The following is a 22,036-nucleotide window of genomic DNA, read 5'->3' on the forward strand; positions in this document are numbered from 1 at the left end:
ACTCCAACTAGTTGCATCAGAAATATTCGTGACGCAGCAGTCAGACACAGCCAGTTAAATATAGTGCTCCTGGTTTTCATTTACCCAGAGCTGTCTATGCATGGAAAATTCCCCCTTAAAATCACAGGTTCCACACTATGCTGTGATGCAGATTGTTTGGAATATATATATATATGTGTGTATATACATATACATATATATATATATACATATATGCACACAATATTACATTTTTAATGATTTTTACAGTCTACACCCTTGCTATATAGTTTCTTCCTTTATGAGAAATGTCCTCTGCATGTAAATCACAGTCTACTTTTAAATGGGAAAGCTTTTCAGTTTTTGCAAAAATACATCCCAAATTTTAGAACAAAACAAACAGCTTCCTGTTTGAGGCACTACATACGACCGTGGCACACACCTTAGTCTCATATTATTTTCTTTATCTTTTTAAGAAGTGTATTGGGTGTGGGATTATTCGTGCATTAGATTGGCTGGTGTTCACTGACTCCTCAGAGCAGGTGCAAATTATGGGCTTTGCTTTCACGAAGCTGTGAGGCTCCCGAGTCCTGCCCCATCATTGGTGCCGTGGACTGTGAAGTGGCACCTTATTGGCTACGAGACAAAGCACGCTGATTGGTTTGGGAGGCTGTGACACTGAAGCCAAATCCTTTAAATGCACGGCAAAGACTTTGTCTATCAATGAAGTAGTAAAAGGAGGGGACATTTGTGGAGGAGGAGAAGGGAAAGGTTTTCAGTGGAAGCCTTTGAGAGAGTGTTTGCTTTGGCTGGGTTCCCTGCTTTTATTTACTGAATTCCAGAGGTGACCAATACAGAAAAGAAATAAGAAAAAATGAAGTTCATCATTGGCATAGGAGGGTAAGTCTTTTATATATATATATATATATATATATATATATTCATGTATAGATGTTTATTTATGGAAATTGAGAGAAAATAAAACTAAGTGGCACCCATTTCAGAGTGACCAACGGTGGGAAGACCACTCTGACAAATAGACTACTAAAGACATTACCCAACTGTTGTGTGGTGCATCAGGATGACTTTTTCAAGGTAAGATGCATGAAAGTATTTTATTTTTTTCTCATTTGAAGTAAACTTGAAAGCTAAAGTAATAATTTAATGGCATTAAAGTTGAGTTAGTGCAAGGCATTTTTATTTTTCATATGTCATTCGCTGCTTTAAAATTTGTCCTTGAAGACATTTTGTGCTCAGAAATAAACCCTCAGTCTGACCTGCAGATGTCCTGTCATGGCAGTAGTCTAGTAATGCATTTGGCTGATTGTCTCCTGGACAGCTAATGAAAGGGCTGAGCGTCCCCACTTAAAGTCAGACTTAAACCTCACTTCGAGTAAAAGAAGCCAGAAGGTCTTACATCTACCACACCCATCTTTACATGATCCACTCACAGTCAGTAAAGGATGACTGACGTCGAAAGCCTTTTTCTTAAACTTTCCCCTTAAATGTTTTTAAGCCTTTTGAAGACAAATCAGAATCTCTATTTCGCAGACTCAAGATATTCCATCTCAAAGCATGTTTCACTATCAAGATGAGGCGACAACAAGCGTTAGTACCTTTTAGAATAGTTTTAAGATTTGATAAAAAAAATTGTCAGATTTTCTAAGCCTAACGTTGGGAAGCGAATTCAGCCGCATTGAAAGCCGTCACCGTGTGTTCACTTTTGGTGGAGACGAGTCCTTGACTTGTCCTGTCCAGGTGTGATCAGTTCCGACTGGTTACTAGGTTGCAGCAATGTTTTGTTGGTGACTGTTATTTCAGAAACCCGATCAAATAGAAGTCGGGGAGGACGGCTTTAGACAGTGGGATGGTAAGAATGGATTTCGCGTAAGAAAACCATGCAGTAATGTACTCTTTCTTTCCTGCACATTTCTGTAGTTTGGTAACCAATCAATCCTAAACTTTGTGATATTCAATCAAATATTCTGTGGATGCTAGAGACATTCACTAACCATGACTAATGTGTGTTAAAGCACATTGGTGAGGAGTGTTGGTTTCGTGTGTGGTAAAACGTGCTCTTCTCTTTTCTCTACTTGTTCTGTATCAGTGATCACCGCTCTGGACATGGAGGCTATGATCAACACTGTCAAAGGCTGGCAGGAGAACCCCATCAAGTTTGCCCGCTCACACGGCGTGAGCCTGTCACCTGAAGCCGAAGAAGCCGGCTCTGAGGAGAAGGGGATCCACATTCTCATCGTGGAGGGGTTCCTCATCTACAACTACAAGTGGGCTTCCCAGGACCTTACTCATTTTTTCTAAACTGTGACCTACAAACCTTCTGACCTCTAAACCTTTTGAGTAATCTGACCTCTGCTTTCTCCGCAGGCCTCTTATTGATGTCTATGACAAATGTTTCTACATTTCCATTCCTTATGAGGAGTGCAAAAGGAGGAGAAGGTAACATGCTCCTGCAGTGACTTTACCAGAATCCCCTTAAGAGCTGGACACCACAGCACAGCTTTTAATAACACAACAACCCCACACTGATCTCTTTTTCTCTGCAGTACAAGGACATACACGGTCCCTGACCCAGCCGGCCTGTTCGATGGCCACGTCTGGCCCATGTACTTGAAACACAGGAAAGAGATGGAGGACAACTGCGACAGAATAGGTTTGTAAAGCAAGTGCTTTTCCTCTTGAAATATAAATGAGACTCTGCATCCCCGCATTCGTCCATAAGCCTAGCCACAGATCTAAAAAACCTATTTAACCACCAACCAGTGAGCAGAAATGCTCTCATACTCCTTTCATTTCTGTGCAGAGTACCTTGATGGGATGACTTCAAAGGAAGAGATTTACAACAAAGTGTATGAAACCATTAACAACTCCCTTCTAAACAGCTTATAGGTAAATAAAAAAATCAAATCTTGGACATTTTCACTGACAGATCAGTAAAATCATTTGATTCAGTGTGACTAACTTTGCTTTTCTCTCTCTCTCTTTACAGCAGAACGGGTCTAACAGCGGATTTGTGTATAAACTTGTAAATATAGAAATCTGAGTAAATGTATAACATCCGTTCAGTAGCTCTAAGCCTGATTTGTAAATAGATAATCATGTAAGATATGAAGAACTAATGGCAGAAGTGCTGCGTTTTGTATAATCCTCTGTAACTGTTGTTTTTCTAACAAAGATAAGCCACCTCTGGACCGCCCAGTGTTTAAACACCAGTAACTTTGGTCTTGCTGTATTTAAAAAAAATAAAAATAAAGTCTCACTGTTTGGAAGGATTTTTGTCTCCTGATTTAAAACCCCACTGAAACCACTTCATGTTTCCTGTTTTTCTTCCTTCTGTATCTCATGAAACAAACACACATCCGCGTAGTTCCTCTTTTGAGGCACAAACCTAACATCTGGCTGCACTTGAATGAGCCTTCTTATCATATAGATAAGATTTAGTGCTCCACAATAGTAGGAGTGGCTGATTCCCCTTTGAAAGACAGGAATTGAAATGTTTCAGGGAAAAGTTATTTATTAGACCTGCCTCCTTTTTTTCTCAAAACTTCTGATAAAGCAATATATTAAATGTACTTGGAGCATTCATGCATTTAAGAACATGGTGAACAAACATATATAATATAAAAAACTCAGTCATACTCATTAAAGGTCTTTTACTTTTAATCATCTATTTGTGTAACTAAGCTGAATGATTTGTCCCACACACGTTGCTCATTTTTCATAGTGTGTATAATTTTGGTGATTAATGTAGAAAATAATAATTAACACAGAGAAGTCCTTCAGACATTCTCAGGTTTATTCAGAGTCATTCTGATCCTCATTCAGAGAAACCTGCACACCATCTTCTTCTACTGCTTATAACAACAAACGCTTTATGTAGTCTTGGAGAGAAGAAGCGGCAGCTTCAACCAGTGAGCACTTAACAAGACACAGTGTCTCCCTCTAAGGCTCTTGTGAAATTAACAGCGTGATATTTCTGTAAGCTCTGATGGGGAAATGATTTTCTCGCTTACATCTACTCTTAGAGGTCACAGCCCACCAGGAGGTCGTGCTAAAGCTTTAGCACTGGGAGGTAGGCTGGTTGAAAACTTCAATATGCTTCCCAGAGGTGTTCAACACCCCATCCAGCAACATTACACGACCTCTCTATCACCTATTCTGTAACACTCCTACAGAAATAAAGGAGCAAATCTTTCATTTTTGGCATCAGCTTCAACAAGCAGCAGTGTGAACCATGTCTGCACTTCTTCAAAGTCCTTTAGAGTCACCCACATAGCACAATCCCCGGCCTCAGCCGACAGAAACAAGGGGAGACACTGAGCAATGCATTTTCACTTTTATTGATATTTTAATATCAAGCACCAAAATGAATTATATGGTTACAATAAGGGGTTTTAATTACTCCAGCTGATGACACAGAATCATTTTTAAACCATTAAATGGACAATTTCTGCTGTAAGGGGCCAGTGACAACAATAGCAATACTCAGTTCAATAGCTCAGTGTTGGATAAAGGTTTTGGTCATAAAAGTTTACTCATACTGTACATTACTGTGAGAAAAGTCCAGCCAGCTCTGTCCCTGGACTTGGCAGATCCACAGAGGGTGTGTCGGGGAGAGTTCAGGGTCTTGTGATTCGTTTCTTGGAGTCTTCACATGCCAGCGTTGGCCTGCAGCAGGGGGTAGCTGCTCTGTTAGTTTATATTTAGGCTAAGTGCCTGAGGTGTCAGGGGAATAGATTTAGCATGCCTACAGAAATCACTTATTGCCACACACCCACTCGAGGCTCCGCAGCCCAGTCTGACTCAGGGGCTATCTGCCTTCATGCAACCGCCCAGTAAGGTGAGAACCTCGATACGTGGCATGTGCTCCCACGTCACCCCAACGCCATGGAAACCCCCAAATAAAGAGCCGGGGTGTCCATATTAGGGTGGAGAGGCAGTGACACAGGAGATGACTGGCTGTCACAAGCTCAGCAGAGCCTCTGTATGAGAGAACGAGGACCCCTGAGGTATGTGAACAGTTGTGGTTTCACCAGTAAATGAATGACAGGAAAATTTATGGTGGCTCACTGAGACAAACATGTATGAACAACTGAATCAGTTGTGGTCTATCATATGACTTACACGTGTAACAATAAGCGGGGATTAAAACATTTCAAATATTTTCAAATAACTTTTAAGCTCCTTTAAATTAATAAACCCACCTCCATACTTACTTATGGATCCCACAAGGTTGAATTGTAGGTGATAAACAAACAAATTTTTGTGAGTTACTATAAAATATTAAATGTTTAATTGGAGATCTTCAACTGATTTGTCATTTTTGTAATAGCCGATAACATAAAGAACTGCAGACACAGCAAGTATTAAAGGGTAATGTTAAATATCTCTAAGAAAAGATGATAAATTAATAAAGATTTAGGCTTTTGTGCTGAAAGTGCATGTTAGCTTAATCTGCATGACTTCTTCTGCCAGTCAAACACATGACTGACCATAATAGAGTCATATGTGTATTTTGGTCTTAGGCCAAAATACACACATGACTGTATTCTGGTCCTGTCCTCCAGCAGTATGTGTGTTATTGACAGCAACTATTAGAAACTCGACCCACCTGATACCAACAAATGATCCTGGCAGCAGAAGATAATTAACTCAAGTGAGGAGGAAAAACAGTTGTGTAAAAGAAAGCTTCGCAGGACTTTATGCAGTTGTGTGAAAAACGAACCATACCCTGTTATTCAGTCACTCGTAGAACCAACTTTAACAACAATAACTTGAAGTAAAACTTCATTAACTTGAAGTAGTGACTTTCTGTTTATCTGAATTTTGGTTCACTGTTCTTTGCTTCAGTTCATTGAGGTTTGCAGGTATTTGTTTATGCACAGGTCCCATCACAGCATGTCAGTCAGGTTGAGGTCTGGATTTTAACCAGGCCATTGTAACCCCTTATTTCCTCTCTTTTTCATCCATCCTGTTGCAGATTTTATGCTGTGCTTGGGAGTTTCAGTCAGTCTTTAGCTGTGAGACAGACACCTGCACATTGACTCTAGAATACTTTGGTATACAGAAGACTTCATGGTCGACTCAATTACTGCAAGATGCCCCGGTCATGTGACTGCAATACAAGCTGAAATCATCAACCCCTGCTCTGCTTGGTTTTTGCCAAACATGGTGCTTTGCATTTTGCCCAAGTATCTCCGATGTTGTCTCATCTGCCCAAAGGACATCGTCCCAGAATTCTTGTGGTTTGTTCAGATGCAACTTTGAAATCTAAACTGTTGTGCCATATTCATTTTAGAGAGAAGACGCTTTCACCTAGAAAATCCTCCAAACAAACAACAGCTGTTCACTCTTTTTCTAATTTTTCCATTGTGAACTTTAACATTTGACATGCTAACTGAAGCCTGTAGAGTCTGGGTTCTTGTTCTTTGGGGTTTTTTGGCTTGTAATGAATTTGTTGGGATGTCCACTCCTGAGAAAAATGTCCACTGCCAAACCTTTGCTTTCATAGAGGTGCTCAGAGTTCCTGAGGAATATTAATCAAGTGCATTTGATTACCAGCACCTGGCTGCTAATTACCCTCTTAATTCCTATGGAAGAAGTAAGGGTGTACTTAGTTTTTTTGTTTTTTTTTGACACGACTGCACTGAGTCCCGTGAAAACATTTTTTTTCACATGATTGTACACTCCATGAATTAATGACTGACAGTTGCTATTAGAAACTGCACAATTAGTGCAAATTGACCCTCCCAGCAGAAGAGCACTCCACCTACTCAGGAGCAGACACATTGTTTAGTTAACATAAACAGGCTAAAATTCAATAGTTTAGTCTTTAATACTTAACATGTACCACGCAAGAGTGATTTAATGTAGTTTTGGATTTTCATTGACTTGCTCATTGTTAATTATTTGAAACAATACACCACATGGCTGATCGTTTATTTTTACAAGTAAACACAAGATTCATTTATTAATATGTTTTTTAAAAATGTGATTTGATCATCGAACATAAAAATGTATAACAGCGCTCAACCTTTAAGTACTTTGGTATACTACAGTGTGGTTTCAGAAACTTTTCTTAAACTTACAGAAGTTTCAGCACCAAGTTAAAAAACATGCTCATCATATAGATTAGCCCATAATAAATCAATATATATTATATATGTATTAGATATAAGGCATGATTATTATTTATTGGCTGTAATGTTGCAGCTTGTTTTTGCTGCTTTTATAGAGTTTTGTTTAATTTATTACAACACATCACACTGAATATTTTAACAAATGATCCAAATGTGGAAAATTATTCACATCTTAAGTTTTAAATGAAACAAAGTTGAGTGAAACTGTAAAAATGGAACCACTCAGTAAAGTAAAAGGACTCTGACAAGCTTAACCTTGAAAACACAAAGTTTTTGGCCCGGGGTCACATTAAGGCAGTTTTTAATAGGTTACATATCAAAAGTTCACCAGACAAATCGCCACGTGTGAATGAATGAATGAAAACGTGACGATGGACGCAGCAGCATGTGTCTCACTGATGAAATGTGAGGAGCGCTGACGGGCTGATTTGTGCCAAGGGTTAATCAAAGATAAGCAAGAAGCGTTTCACAAGAAAGCTGACGCTCTGCCGCTCCGACAGCCTATAATTAATCTTCCACTAGACATTGAAGCATTTTATTTCAGGTTACACTAAAAAAAGGAACTTGTTTTATTTAAAGCTTTTTGCTTTAACAGGCATTAAACATCCACATGAGCGCAGAACCCAAAACAGTTTACTAACAAATGTCATTTTTCAAGCATTTTTTTTTCAGTATCTCACCTGTATTGTCTCCCCATGATCTGTGGTAAACCCTCTGGATCTATCATTATACTCCTCAGAGTGGCAGTGTGAGGCCTCAGGGGAAAGCAACAGGTATATTCCATGTAGGGGAAGTTTCTTGTGGTAAAACCATTTTAAGACCATCATCTTCCTTAACAAGAAGCAAAGCTGTGAGCAGCCCTGGATACCTAGATTCACGGGATAAGATATATTCAGTGTAAAAGAATTAGTCACCCGGGGAAGGATCTGCTGCTGCTGCTGTAGGTGTACCATGAAAACAACCAGAAACTGTTTATTTTTATTTCCAAGCACTCCCAATTCACAGTCACAGATTAGTTTTTGTGGCAGCATTTGTCGTGATTTGTTTACTTTCAGTTCAGACACACAAGAAAGACTTAATTCAACATTAATACTTACTGGCTACATTTTGTGGGTTACTTGTCCTGCTCGGGAAGTCTTGTGCCAAACCAGTGCCGAGGATCTGCGTCTGTTATAAATCTAGATGCAGGGGCGGTGCCAGACTTTGGAAGAGAGAAGGTTTCTCCAGCTAAGAATAGAAAAGCATGAAGGCTCACCATCTCGATGCCCTTTTTGGCAGAGGAAAGATACTGCGACACTTCAGCACCACTTCTCCATATGTCAGTGTCTTTTAACCTGTTCGTGACCCATATCTAACTCATACCTTACCTGAAAAAAAGATCCTGCTGATGTTAATCAAACTCTCAGCTAATTTTCAGATTTAAAACTTAAGACACGCAGTAAAAGAAAGTATCAAAGTATATTTGTTTGTCACAATGAAATATTATCTGTATTTATGTCCCTGTTCTTTTTAAAAAAAATGTTTTTTCTTTAATGAGTGAAAGTACTGTGCTCTCCCTTTTTCTGTCACAATATTACAAAAAACAATAAAGTTCTAATATTGGGTAGACATAAAGGAACTTCTTGTGAGCCAAAAACTTCACACCTTCTGTTTGCATGGGACAGCCAATCAGAAAACGTCTGGCTTAAAGGGAACTAACACAGCAGCACAAACGTCCATTATAAGATTTGTATGTCTGTTGCTTTTGTTGTGCTTTTCTTGTTTTTGGTTCTCTAATTTCTTCCCACTTTCTGTGTTGCTGAGTGGTTTTTCTTACTGTAGTTTAAAAAATAGGGAGCATGAAACGGGACTTATATAATCATTTTAATATATTAGACTTGTCTGGAACAAGACAGTGTTTCGTTATTGTGCATAGTCACTGCGTCTTGTAATTGCTGATGTTTAAGACAGCTGTTGAGCTCCTAATAGCAGACTGATGTTTTTCTTTCAGTACTTACTACAGATCCTCTCACAAGGTTCATACTGTTATAGCAGTTCATACAATGTGATTGGGACATACTAGCTCATCGTAACAATCTTAACATTGTGCCTTGAGCTTTCACCTGCTTACCTTCAGGCTCTGCTGTTGTGTAGCTGGCAGAGAGCATCGTGGGGCAGAAAGTCCAGAGCAGCAGTGGGAGACGCCAGCATTTCTGGCACACTTAATTTAAAAACAAGGTATGATAGTATACACCAAACATGTGTTTAAGCTTGAACCCAAGCAGCTTGTGTGTCGAACACAGCTACTATCAGGTCCAACTGCAGCCTTGCAGACCCATTGAGCCAACTTCACACTGTTACACAACACTCCGCTCCATCTTAAACCTAACTTTAACCCCTTGCGATAAAATCTCCACCTCACTTTCAAATACCATGTGGTGCAGTTTCAGCTAAATATACATGATACTGTTCTGCTCCAGATAAGGGCAAATGAACTGTATTTTGTTTTTAAAGAGTGGGTTAAAAATTTGTAAAGACAGATCATATTATCTGTAATAAAACAGAAAAGATGCAAAATATATTTATATTATGTAGGATTTAAATCTGGAATCAGATTAAACATAATAGCTTGCTTGTATTATTTATTTGGTAATATATTGATTTTTTAAAAAAAGGTATAGCTGAACAATGAAGGCACTGACCATAGGCTTTGAAAAGAAATCCCCAAAGAAACACCTTTGAGCATAACAAACAGAAGCGTGTTTAAAACCTGTGCAGCTAGCCTTAAAAAAGAGTTATAGTCATAAATGACAAAAGAAAAGATGGACATATTTTATGGGAACGGGCTCCCTCCGTGATAGCTGTTAGGGCACTGCAAACTGGGATGGTCTGATACAGATGCAAAGTGCCACCTTGTGGTCAATAAGACTATTTACGCAATGTAAAGTTTTTCCAGATTGTTGCATGTCTTCATGTTTCATTTGAAACGGTCAACTGTTATCGTTGTTTTGTTGTTGTTGTTTTTTGTTCGTTTGTGGGGTTTTTAGCTTGATAAACTGGTCGTGCGTGATTTTTTAACTCCATATAAAGATATCTTTAGCTTTTTCGCATTTTAGCCGTGATCAACGTGTCAAATAACAAGGAGTGATATTGAAATAAAAAAGTTCTGCTCAACAAAAAATATTACTTAAACACAACAACTCATATCCTTTTGTGTTCTTTAGTGTTCCCTGAGCTTTACCAGCTCGAGGTGATGCATTTGGCTGAGTTAAGTTTACACCCTTGCGTGAAATTTACTCAGCAAACGTACTTGTCTAACCGCACGTAACCACAGCAAGGAATGGGTTAAATTCTTTAGAAGCTTGACTTAGTGAAAGTAACTGGACTGAATTCGACAAACGAGCCGGGGGAAAAGGATTCAGCCCTCCTCTCCTCTCCATCTCTCAGTCCTCCTGAGAAGTGCTATGTTGTTTTGTGTCAGAGCTGAAACTGGAAGCGCACTGCCGATTTTAATCCATTCTCCACGAAGCTTCAACGTCTGTGCCCGCAAACTTACGTGATGTTTGCTAACTTACACGTAGGCTTTAATTTATTAAGTTTAATTGCCATGGCTAAACGATCACTTTTATTTTTATATATTTTCCAAGGACTACTCCCCCTCAGCTTTGGGCAGCAGCGCACGGTTGGCCCCTGGCGGCACCGGATTCAATGGGAGAACAACGGGCAGGTTTACAGTTTAATGAGCACTGGGCTGGAGTACCAGGCTCCGTATCGGTCCACCAGCCAGTCGAGGGTTTACGTGAGCAGTCGGAGGGATGGTACCGGGACCCAGATGTCTGGAGCGCGCAGAAGAATGACGCTTGTGAGAACCGGACCAAATGAATCCAGACAGTTCAGGACTGATAACAGTGCACAGTCGGGACTTCTCACACCTGGACACGATGTTAGACCGTATGCGCCCGTGAATCGTCATGCGTCAGGGTTCAGACAGCGACTTGAACGCCCTACAGCAGCAGTTGTAAGACATCCAGGCGCACGCCATTTTAATGGTGAATTCACCAGAACCACGAACGCCTCTTCACCGGGGAGTTCAACAGATTTTTCTGGCGGTAATGGAGGTTCTGTCACTGTGGATAATACCGCACTACATACTAGAATAGGTGAATCCGGACCTGGTGCGCAAAACCAACAGTTACGCGCGGGGCCGGAGGTGACGCCCGTCTCCAGGCAACCTGCTCAGACTGATCGCTCCATCTCAGCAAACCCGTCAGGTCTGGAAAATGAGTCTGAGGCACCGGCTGTATTTCCTGCACTTACTGAGGAAAACAGCAATGGAGAGGACATGGTCAATGACGACCCTCGAAACCCGCTTAAAAACCACAGGAATTCTGTTTTCTACAACATGTATCCGACCAGAGGGAGGTCAGCGGCCCGCACCCTCCGTCCGCCTGGCACAGGGTACGGCACAGGATATTTCCAAAACGGTAGGTCAAGTGTTCCATTTATATAATATTAGAGAAGTCAGATTATGTAGATCAGGGGTGTCAGACATAAGGCCTCTGTCTGGCCCACGGGACGGTGTAAAGGATAGTTCAGATTTTGAACTTTTAAAAGTAATTTATTAAGTTTTACAGTTTTTGCTATTGATCCATTCATACTACATAAAAGTACATTTTCTGTGAATTAATGAAAACTTTATATTCTAAATTTATGATAACAAGACAGAGCCTTTGCACCTTAATCATTTCGTTTCACTGATCAGGCCCACTTCACATGAACGTCCACGATGTAAAACGAGTTTGACATCCCTGATATTTGTTAGCTGTTCTTCAAATTTTATATTTCATATAGTTAGCCAAATGGATAGATTTGCAATGTAAATTATTAAAATTAAGAGTGGATTAAGAAACTGTGTCTGTGATCAATATTTTAAAATAATATAATTCCAGCAAGCAAAACCTGTTTTAGTGTTAATTTGGCCACTACTTTAAAACAGCTTGTTATCCATTATTTGGCATGAATATTACTGGCTTTACATTCATGTAACGGTTCTATGGACACACAAAAACACTGTTATATTTAAAATCATCTGCTTGTTTGATTATTTAAGGACAATTTTCATAACTTTATGTCTCACCTTAAACAAAAAGCCAAGGAGCGAGAGAAAAAAAAGTCTTATTTGGCTTTTGGAGCTGTAAGGAATGTGAAACATGTTAAATTATGCCAACAAACACAAAGCAGCTTACATTTCCAGGGTGTCTATTTCTGTGGATTATTCTCAGCCTGAATAAGTTGGGAACATTAAGATGTCAGGAGGAAAAAAAAAAACTTGGACTGTCCATTTAATCTCCTCCCAACAGGACTGCCAGACCTTGTGCCAGACCCATATGCCATCCAAGCAGGTACCTATGTCCAGCGCATGCAGATGTACGCGCTTCGCTGTGCAGCTGAGGAGAACTGTCTGGCCAGGTAATCTGAGGTGCCAGAAGTGATTCACTTCTTCAGTATGAACAGAGCAGCACGTAGACACTGAGGCAGACACGCATACTTATGTCCTTTGTTTTGTTTTTTCTCAGTGGGGATCCGTTTTACGTGCTTAAGAACAACTTTTAGTTGTTTTAGGGTTGCATTCAATTATGCCAGTGTAAGCTGTTAAGCATGCTGGGATAACTGTTTTGTTAAGCGAGTTACAAAAGCATTTGATCTTATTACGTAGCAATGATTGTCCAACATGACTGTCCAACATCATGTCCTGCCAAGACATAAATGTTCTGGTTTGGTTTTCCCAAAAGCATTAAGCACAATGGAACAAACCCTTTGCGCTCTGTTACTTTTAAGAAAACTAGACCTGGGAGCTCAGCCAGTAGCACTTTTCCAATGCAGCTTACGCTTTTTTCTCCTGTGATTCATCCAAGATCGGCTTATGGACCCACTGTGCGAGACATCAACTTCAGAGTCCTCCTGCGGTTTCCACAGAAAGTGAAGAACCAAGGCACCGCTGACTTCCTCCCTTTCAAGCCCAGATATCAGTGGGACTGGCACAGCTGTCACCAGTGAGTTTGATGACTCCTAAATCCTTTTTCTTAAAAAAAATTTTTTAAAAAGGGATTAGCCATTCAGATATGACAAACTAGGAAGAACACCAAACCCTCAAAACTCACTTAAGACAATAAAATTGCGGGTTTTTTAGACATTCCTGAGCCATAACAAAATATCCGCTATTGATTCTTTTCCATCTGTTTTGCACCCACAGACACTACCACAGCATGGACGCCTTCAGCAACTACGATCTGCTGGATGTTATCACAGGACGTAAAGTGGCAGAGGGACACAAGGCCAGTTTCTGTCTGGAGGACACGAACTGTGATCCTGGATTCAGGCGACGCTACGCCTGTACAGCTCATACGCAGGTAGCACACCATCATATGTTATGTGATATAACGCCGCACGGATTGATATCTGTTTTACACGAGAGCTGAGGAAAAAGATAAAGAAAGAAGACGCTCAGTTCAGTTAGGTTTAATTTTATTTAAAACATTCATCCACCTATTTGTTTTCTGAGTCGGAATGCTTGCGGATTTACAACAGTTCTCGCAAGATTTCATAGCCCAACTTCATTTGAGGGCAGTGTGGAGATAAAGTCTTTTTTAACAGGAAGAACCCTCCATAACTTTGTGGGATAGGTCAACAGTAGACATGCAAAGTCTTAAGATCTTTGTGAAGTGAAGGTTTAAAGTTGAGATGAGATGCATCATTCCCGATCTGGTAAAAAGAGATTTGTGACGGAGATACTTTTACATGCACTTAAATTTAAATGTAAAGCTACTGCTATCGCTGACCTATGCACCTCAGGTGAAGCATGGAGGCTGAAGTCTAATTTGCTTCAGGCTATTTCCTGGGTGTTGTTCCCCCACTCTCTGCTCTCTGAACTACCCTGTAAAGTAAAGACTAAAACAGCAGTAGAGACTTGCTATATATCAACTATCACCACCTTTGTGCCAAACTCAAGCAGTATTTTTTGCATTGGACTCTCCAGGATTCTGGTATATTTGAGGTCTTCAAGTTCATGGTGAGATCAGCTCAATCAGACAAGCCGGGTGTAAAATGATTTATTACAGCAGCAGAAAAATATACTCTCCCTGCAAATCTGTTACATGTAAAAGCCTGAAAGTGATGAGTAATGCAGGAATTATGGCTTCACGTATCTGTGAAACATCCATCCAAAGCTCTAACTTCACACAATTCAGCCAGCACAGAGACTACACAGACACATTTATGCGAAGTCCTCCAGAAAACCAACGGCTTGCAGCCCGAAGATGATGTCGCTAACCGTAGAAAGCTGACTGGCTAAATAAACTGAAGGAGAAACAAGAAAAAAAACCATCATGGATAAATATAAATAAATAAAATAAAATAATAGATAAAAACTAGACTTTTGGAAAAAAAAATAGCAGACTGAAATGATTTTGCGAACTTGGAAAACTAACTGCAATAAAATATGTAAATGTAGAGAAAACATCATTAGTTTTAGTATCTGTTACTTTGATTAATGCCTGAAGAGGCATTGATGGGCATTTACTGAAGCTCTGAATGTCTACAAGACTATGAGTCAGTATTTGTATTGCATTGATTTTCCTAAATATTGCCTCTCTCCATGCAATGAAAATTAAAAAACAAAACTAGAACTATGACTGAAATTAATAAAAACTAAACTAAAACTAAAATTTTACTAACTAAAATGAAATATGAAAACTCACTCTGTAAAGAAACTGAAAAAAAACCCATATCAAATCGAAATAAAAATAAAAAACAAATTAAAAAACTACAGTAACTCCGGTACAGACACATTCTTTGTATACTATGACTGCATCAGGCCCAACAGCAAAAACATGTAAAGTAGCTCACCGGTTCCTCTACAGAGTTTTGACCCTGCCCCCTGACAATGTGGATCTGTAAAGCTGTGCACAGCACTTACACACTTCCGGGACACTACTGATACTTAAATATGCACAGGCAGATTTTAAGGAAGTGGAAGGAGCAGCAGTGCAGGACAGAGATTGCAAATTATGAAGCTTAAACAAACCACCAAATTGGGAGGGTGATGTGAGGAAAGTGAGACATGTCACGTGTGTCTGAAGCAATGCTGCTTGAGTTGACTGAACTGGCTCGCAGGCTTCTCGCCATTTATTTCACAAAGCTCCTTCACAGCCACAGACGACATTAAACAGCTGTGTTCACAGCCACTCACCATGATGAGTAAATATACTTGAGCTGTAAAATCACTGGAGACCCACTTTAAATAGCAAATAAGAGCTAAACAAGAAAAGTAAGAATGGGTAGGACTTTTTAAAGTAGTTCAATAGGAAAACAACTGCAAGTGTTCATTTGCATTATTCTGAAGGCCCAGATACTTTTATGAAGAGCTTTAGGAGAAAATACGAGTCTTTATTGAGGTAAAAGTGAGTCTGATGTGCAGGTGATGAATCCAGACAGACAAAAGCACGAGGAGTAGACTAAACCAGATACCAGGAAACAGAACTGGGTAGAAAACACAAGGCAGCGCTCATTAAGAGCATGTTGGAAAGCAAATTGCACACTAAGACAGTCTGGAAGGGAAAAAAGGGAAGACATGCAGCTTAAATACACAGGGAAGACAGTTAGAGGCAGTGGGACGCATTAGGGCGGAGCACGCAATCAAACAGGAGAAACGGGAGGAGGTATTTGAAATGAGAGGCTGAGTAATAAAATAACACACACAGAAAAAAAGAAAAATATATAACAATGGAAAAAAGTTCATAAGCTATTCAGCAGACTTCTGATCCTTCTGTTTAGTTTATCACATTAGAAATAAAGATGCTTTTGTGTTTTTTGTCTTTTGCAAATCCTCCAAATCCACTTCAGAGAAATGTTTTTCTAACTAGAACATTTATTCCAATAAAACTAAACATCCTGTTGCCACAGGAATATTTATCGTATCTTTTGTGTGAGCTCTGTGATTCTGACTCTATATAATGTTTAAGGTTAATGCTTTCTTATGACAGATATGCGTGCGCCTGTTCAAGTTATAAAACCTCACTGAGGTGACTGTGTTTTGTAGGGTCTGAGCCCAGGTTGCCATGACATCTACGCTGCCAACATCGACTGTCAGTGGATTGACATCACTGATGTGCCTCCAGGAAACTACATCTTGAAGGTGTGTCACATGTTCGTTCTCTGTATGTGTATTTCACAACACAGAAATAAATGTTTATAACCTCCTGCTACAGAATTTATTCATGATTTATGTATTTTTTTTGTCAGGTTACAGTCAATCCCAATTTCCACATCCTGGAGTCAGACTTCAACAACAACGTAGTGAGATGTGATATTACTTACACAGGCGTTTATGTTCAGACACGCAACTGTCGAATAACGAGGTATTATAAGAGGGTTTCTCTGAGCATGATCGTAGCATAGATTCGAGTGAAAAACAATGCTTTTTAGAGGGCTCAGTGCAGTCCTGTGAAAAACCAAGTCCACCCTGTTTTCATAAGAATTAGGAAGGTAAGTAGCAGCTAAAGTGCTGCTAATCGAATAGATTTGATTAACTGATCAACAGCAAGTGTGAGCAAGCAGAAGCTTTGTCAGTTTGTTGGTCTGTGTTAACCCAGTGCCACAATCTTCCTAGGAGTTGACATCTCAGCAAATTCAAGGTCAGACTGCAATTCTCAGAGAAACAGCAAAAAAACAGACGGCTGCATCTCCGACTCTACAGGCCACACAGCATTTAAAAGATTAAAGTTCACAACACCACTTTGAAAAAAGATTGAACATGGTTTATTTGGAAGGGCTAACAGGAGAAAGTCTCTTCTTTCTTAAACAAAGAAGAAGAAGAAGAAACCAAAAAGAAAAAAAGATGAAAGCACATCTTAGGTTTGTATCTTAGGTTTTCACAGGACTGCACTCGTACTGCAAACACTTTCCTTTTCATGTGACTGTAGGCTGTGTTTTTGTACTCTGGACATTTTAAACACCACATTCCCTTTATTGAACTGGAATGAATGATTCATTTGGTAAATATTTCAGATTTAGTCAACACGAGATGTCTCTTTATATATGTTATCCAAATTAGTTTAAATTAGTGGTTCCAAAAATCTGGGACATTTCCCAGAAATGTTTTAGTGAAAACTATCAGGTTGTTGCATCAAAGCTGTATCAAATATATTTTATTCTAATTCCTAATGCTTAATGATTTTCTCTTTATCTGTTTTCAGGGGTTGAAATATTAATTTTTCTGGAAACATGCAGAAGTTTGGCAGTAAGACCCCGTCTGTACTGCACAGGCTCAACGACATCAGTGAAAAAAGGTTTATGCAGTTGGTAAAATGTTGTATTGTAATGGTGAGCTGCATTCCTGCTATGAAGTCTTGGGGTTGCATTTATTCAGAATAAATGCAAAATTAGTTTACACAAACTTTGTATATGGAACTAGTGATGTCATCAGAATTACTTGATTGTGTATTTCTAGAAATGTGCTACGATTGGTTACAAATTATGTTTTGGTTTGTTTTTCTTAACAAATACAAGTACTGTTCGTAGACACGTTTCTTCCTTTAAGTGCTACTTACTCGCTTGAAATGTGTGTATTGTTTGTCATTTGATGTCGTTGTTAATGTTTTTTTCTGATTTTTGTTACTATTATGTGCACATTATTAACATCTAGAGTTTTATTTAACCTTATAACATCCACTCTTTTGGGGAAACTCTTTTAGGGATAAGGTTTAATGTTGCTCATTGTCAGCTCCATAATTTGTTCTTCCTCTCTACTAGAGGAGTTTTGTGTGATTACCAGTTCAAAACAAGGTCCCCTGGATTTCAGCAGTGATTGGCTGCCCTTCCTTAAACATCACGTTGGATCGGGTTGGTCTGCTCACACCCAGAGCCTGATATATTAGGCGTGACCATATTAGGGGAAAAAAGCTGACCACGCATTTAGAGCAGTCTGATGCCTGATCTTGTGGATCACAGGGAGTACAGTACTTCCACATACAGTGACATTATTATTTGAAACTTTGATCATATGAATATCAACCACTGTAAAACTGTACATCAGATATCATCAAATGCTCTACAAATCAGGCTTGAAAAACCATGGCAACCAAAACACTAAGGTTGACGCTTCAGAGCCAACAGGCAAAGTAGTGATGTTTTATAACGTCTGTCGTTGTCCTGTAGACAACTTAGGATGTTACTGTAGAACTCCATGTTGATAGTATGGTCATGACGGGTGAATTCATGGAACACCCTCCAAACCCCCTCCAAAAACTCCTCGTCACACTCCTGACCTGAAGTGTCGCCATCGGGCTTGGAAACTTAGGACGCTTCAACTGAAAACTGCTGGGTCATAGCTGGAGGTCCAATTCTAATTACCAGCAAGTACCACCAAGGAAGTCGGTCTTCAATTTGAAATTAAATCAGGTATGTTTTTGTGTTTGTTTATTTTGTTATTTTATGATAGTGTTCCTGGAGGTTTTTGACCATACCTTGTATATAAGAAAAAATAAGAAAAAGGTTAGCTCCTCTTATAATACAGGAGCTACATTAGTTATAATAGAAGGTCCGAACACATGTATGAAACCACATCTTAAAGGTTACTGATAGAATCTGAAACCTGCTTATTAGCCTGTGGCTCAGAGACATCCTAAACATAACCCTAAACAGATCACCATCCAATCTGGTGGATGTTAAGAGGTTTTTACATAAAAGATATTCTAGATCGTCGCTACTGTCAACAATTCTCATGGAAAAACATCTAAACCAAAACTGAGAAGAAGATCCACAACACATGGTGGAAGGTTTTACAAAGACAAAGAGAAGTTGTATTCTCCAATAGGTCACTACAAAACACCCCATGGGTCAAAGCAGCCCATTTTTAGTCCCAGGACTGAGCTCTTACTGGGTGACTATTGTGTAGTGTGATCCTGGCCTTCTATAGGATCACACTGCATATGTATAATATATGTGGCTTAAAAAAAAACATAATTTTCTAAAACTGCAGCACACTAAGTAAGCGAACACTACTCAAACAGCAGTATTTATGGCAGCCGGATAGTGAATGAAGACTCCAGTAAAAATAAACCACAGCATCCATGTTGATGATAAAAGAAGAAATAAGTCAGCCGGTTAAAGAGTGTGACTCAGAATATTTTTCAGTGGAGCTCTTGGGAGCAGATGAATAACATGCATCAGGTTTTGAATAAACACAGACAAGGCCTAGTAGAAATCCTTCATTTTAATCTTTTCAGGGGATCTGTTGACAACAGGAAACAAACAACCACATCCAGCTCATCCTTTAACTTGGACATATTAGAAAACTGCAAATACTCGTTTTATGTTAAATTGTCAAGGATGTATGTTATGAGTATGTTTCTACAAGTGTGTGTTAGTGTATAACTGAGTGAATGGAAATGTTCACATGATAAAACAGTGTTGAAAATATAGTCTGATGTGTTGATGCATTACATTACAAATCAAAGTTTCATGTTAGAAAATGCCAAAATATGTTTGGGTTTTTTTCAAGATTGTCTGTTGATTTACTATATGAAAAGTAGTATAAATTATACTTTTGACAGTTTCAGATCTTACATCACAGTTGGACAGCAGCTGTGATGTAAGATCTGAGATAACTCATAAGCACACTGCAGGATTAAAGCAGTTTCTATCCTCAGTGTGCGGCCTCAGAGACAAACAGGCCTGCAGGCAGACGCTCTGTGAAGACACAAGATCTTCTGCATCCTTGCCATATCTACTAAAACACAGTCAGAGCATGATGAATGGAGGCCTTTTCCAATTCTCTTCTTCGATGCATATTTTAAAAAAGGGTTGTAAAATCCTTCTTGGCTCAGAATTCACCACATTTTGGTTTGACTCACATGCGCGGGGGCTTGTCCGGGATGAGGTGTTTTTAATAGCTCTGGGATATTTTGTCTGAGTGGGAGGATTGACACATCACGCCAGGGAGGATGTCCAGCGTGTTGCTGAAAATTTTTTTTTTTTTCTAAAGGCAACCGTGTTTTTGCAGCAAGCAGTAGACGGTTTCAAACAGCAATGAGTGACGGAAGAAAAAAAAAGCAAACCTGCTCCAATCACGTTCGCTTTGAGTGGATGATGGTTTGTCTGATTCAAAGATGTTTTTACTTACTCGTGCAGGTTTTGTACATTATGAAGTGGTTTTGAGTGATGCACTGGAAAACAGGCCCCAGACAATGTATGCGCCGTTAAATGCACAGATGTTGGGTATTTGCAACGGAACAGAGCTCAGCCTCGGCTTAAAAAAGAAGCGAACCGGGGAGATTAGACACAATTGAAATGGTTTGGAAGTTGCCAAGGTGCTTCCCTGCCAGAATAGATTGTCTATGTTATTGAAACTGTCTGGAAAAAATCCCCCCTGCTCCTATTAAGTCGACTCCATTTCAGTCTGTCCAGGCATTTTGGAGACAATATTTACAGACTGTGACTATTTCAGCAGAGGATATCTGCAGCAGAGATTTAAAAGTCTCAGCATGCTCACAGACAAAAATAAATGAAGACTAAGAGTCCGTGGCCATGGTTGTATTAAGTGCAGGGGTTCAAAGTCTCACAATCTGATTTACATTGTTCATTTATTCAGGCATATTCTTTACCACAGCATAATTTTAGTGTTGGTGATAGCACTGCATTAAAAGTGAATGTATTTTAAATTGTATTTTTTAAAGTAATGTCTGTATTTTTATAACAAAAAGGCCATCTAACTTGTGCTACAACTGGAAATGTCAAGGATGATAGATGATAACACTTGAACTGATAACTGACATGAAACTGAGTTGCTAGAGGTGTTGGATAAAAAACACATTAGAATCATCTTAACCCAGATTTCATCTTCTTAATATTTCACAAGGTATTTTGCTAAAAACATAATGTCAAAATCACTGTGAAATCTGAGGTGGGGAAAAGCAAAAATCCACAAACAAGATGAAAGTATCTCTGCCTTTGAACACATTTTCTACTATTATTACTAAATTATTTCACTAGTAGTATTTTATTATATTTAAAATTGACTAATGAATACACTAATGTTTGAAAGGGTCATTTTTGTTTTAAGGGTTTATGATAAAAGGTTAACCTGTGATATCAAAAAACTGTCTACACTGTTTAATATGTGACACTATTATACATTAACTGACATATAATCAGCATGGAAGATTTATGAGGTTAAAGTCTACACTATCATTAAAGTAAACAAATGTATGTATTTATCTTCATATTTCACCACTGAAGTTAACATTTGAGTTTTGCCCATTTGTAGGTCAGGCTAACTTTACCATCTCTGAAGTTAAGATGTTAACCTTTAACTCTGTCAGATTTCAGCTGGTCTTTTTGGCCCAGCATGTCATTTTAATCATGTCATGCTGCAGAGAAGACAGTGGCTGTTTGCTCAGCTGTGTAGCTTCACACCAACATCTGGACAGAGTCTTGAGTTAGGCTTACACAAGCCTGACGAAGCCAAAGGAAAAAAAGAAAAGAAAAAAAAGGAGTTTGGCACTACTTTTCATTCAGGCTCAGCAAATATAATCAAGCGTACAGGTAGGTTAGGTGTGGAAGGGACCGGTCTGCCATGTGCCTGCAGCCTGCTGTGGCAAGGAGAGACATTTTCCGGATGCATCTGCACGTAGGTGGACAGTGTTTGGAGACGTTACTAAGGGCAGGGTTTGGTATTTGAAGGTCATATTTCAACAAAGCGGGGCCATGTGAGAGTCGGCAGGGACGTAACTGAGGAACGTGCTGAGCCTAAAGAGAGCATCCTGGCAGGTTGGTTTAGGCACAGGGCAGAGAAATTCCTCAGCAGCTCTGTCATCCTGCCGAGATCGAGAACAGAGCTGAGGTCAGCTGAAGACCAGCAAGGG

The 22,036-nt window shown here is 39.3% G+C and overlaps 3 protein-coding genes across 4 annotated transcripts in view; 2 read left to right on the top strand and 1 right to left on the bottom strand.

The window, feature by feature from the left end:
- Positions 1–7,881, bottom strand: part of cplx4c (complexin 4c) — a 35,359-nt gene extending 27,478 nt beyond the window's left edge. For both annotated transcript variants that reach the window (XR_014916430.1, XR_014916431.1), the window contains exon 1: positions 7,817–7,881. The gene's annotated coding sequence lies outside the window, so the exon portion shown is untranslated. The remainder of the gene's footprint in view (positions 1–7,816) is intronic.
- nmrk2 (nicotinamide riboside kinase 2) lies at positions 688–3,269 on the top strand. The gene is made up of 8 exons (XM_085439365.1): positions 688–879; positions 984–1,074; positions 1,801–1,849; positions 2,087–2,264; positions 2,365–2,436; positions 2,544–2,650; positions 2,801–2,886; positions 2,987–3,269. The coding sequence occupies exons 1-7, from the start codon at positions 854–856 to the stop codon at positions 2,884–2,886; spliced, it is 609 nt and encodes a 202-aa protein (XP_085295491.1). The 5' UTR covers positions 688–853; the 3' UTR covers positions 2,987–3,269.
- Positions 7,882–10,507: 2,626 nt separating the features above from the next.
- loxl5b (lysyl oxidase-like 5b) lies at positions 10,508–17,699 on the top strand. The gene is made up of 7 exons (XM_085439370.1): positions 10,508–11,599; positions 12,476–12,584; positions 13,031–13,168; positions 13,369–13,525; positions 16,213–16,308; positions 16,416–16,531; positions 17,369–17,699. Exons 1-7 carry the CDS (start codon positions 10,675–10,677, stop codon positions 17,373–17,375), a joined length of 1,548 nt encoding a protein of 515 aa, XP_085295496.1. The 5' UTR covers positions 10,508–10,674; the 3' UTR covers positions 17,376–17,699.
- Positions 17,700–22,036: the final 4,337 nt, after the last annotated feature.

This window comes from Copadichromis virginalis, linkage group LG18 (genome assembly GCF_057382275.1).
Source record: "Copadichromis virginalis isolate Kocher_CV1m ecotype Utaka linkage group LG18, C_Virginalis_male_GT1.1, whole genome shotgun sequence".
Lineage (NCBI taxonomy): Eukaryota > Metazoa > Chordata > Actinopteri > Cichliformes > Cichlidae > Copadichromis > Copadichromis virginalis.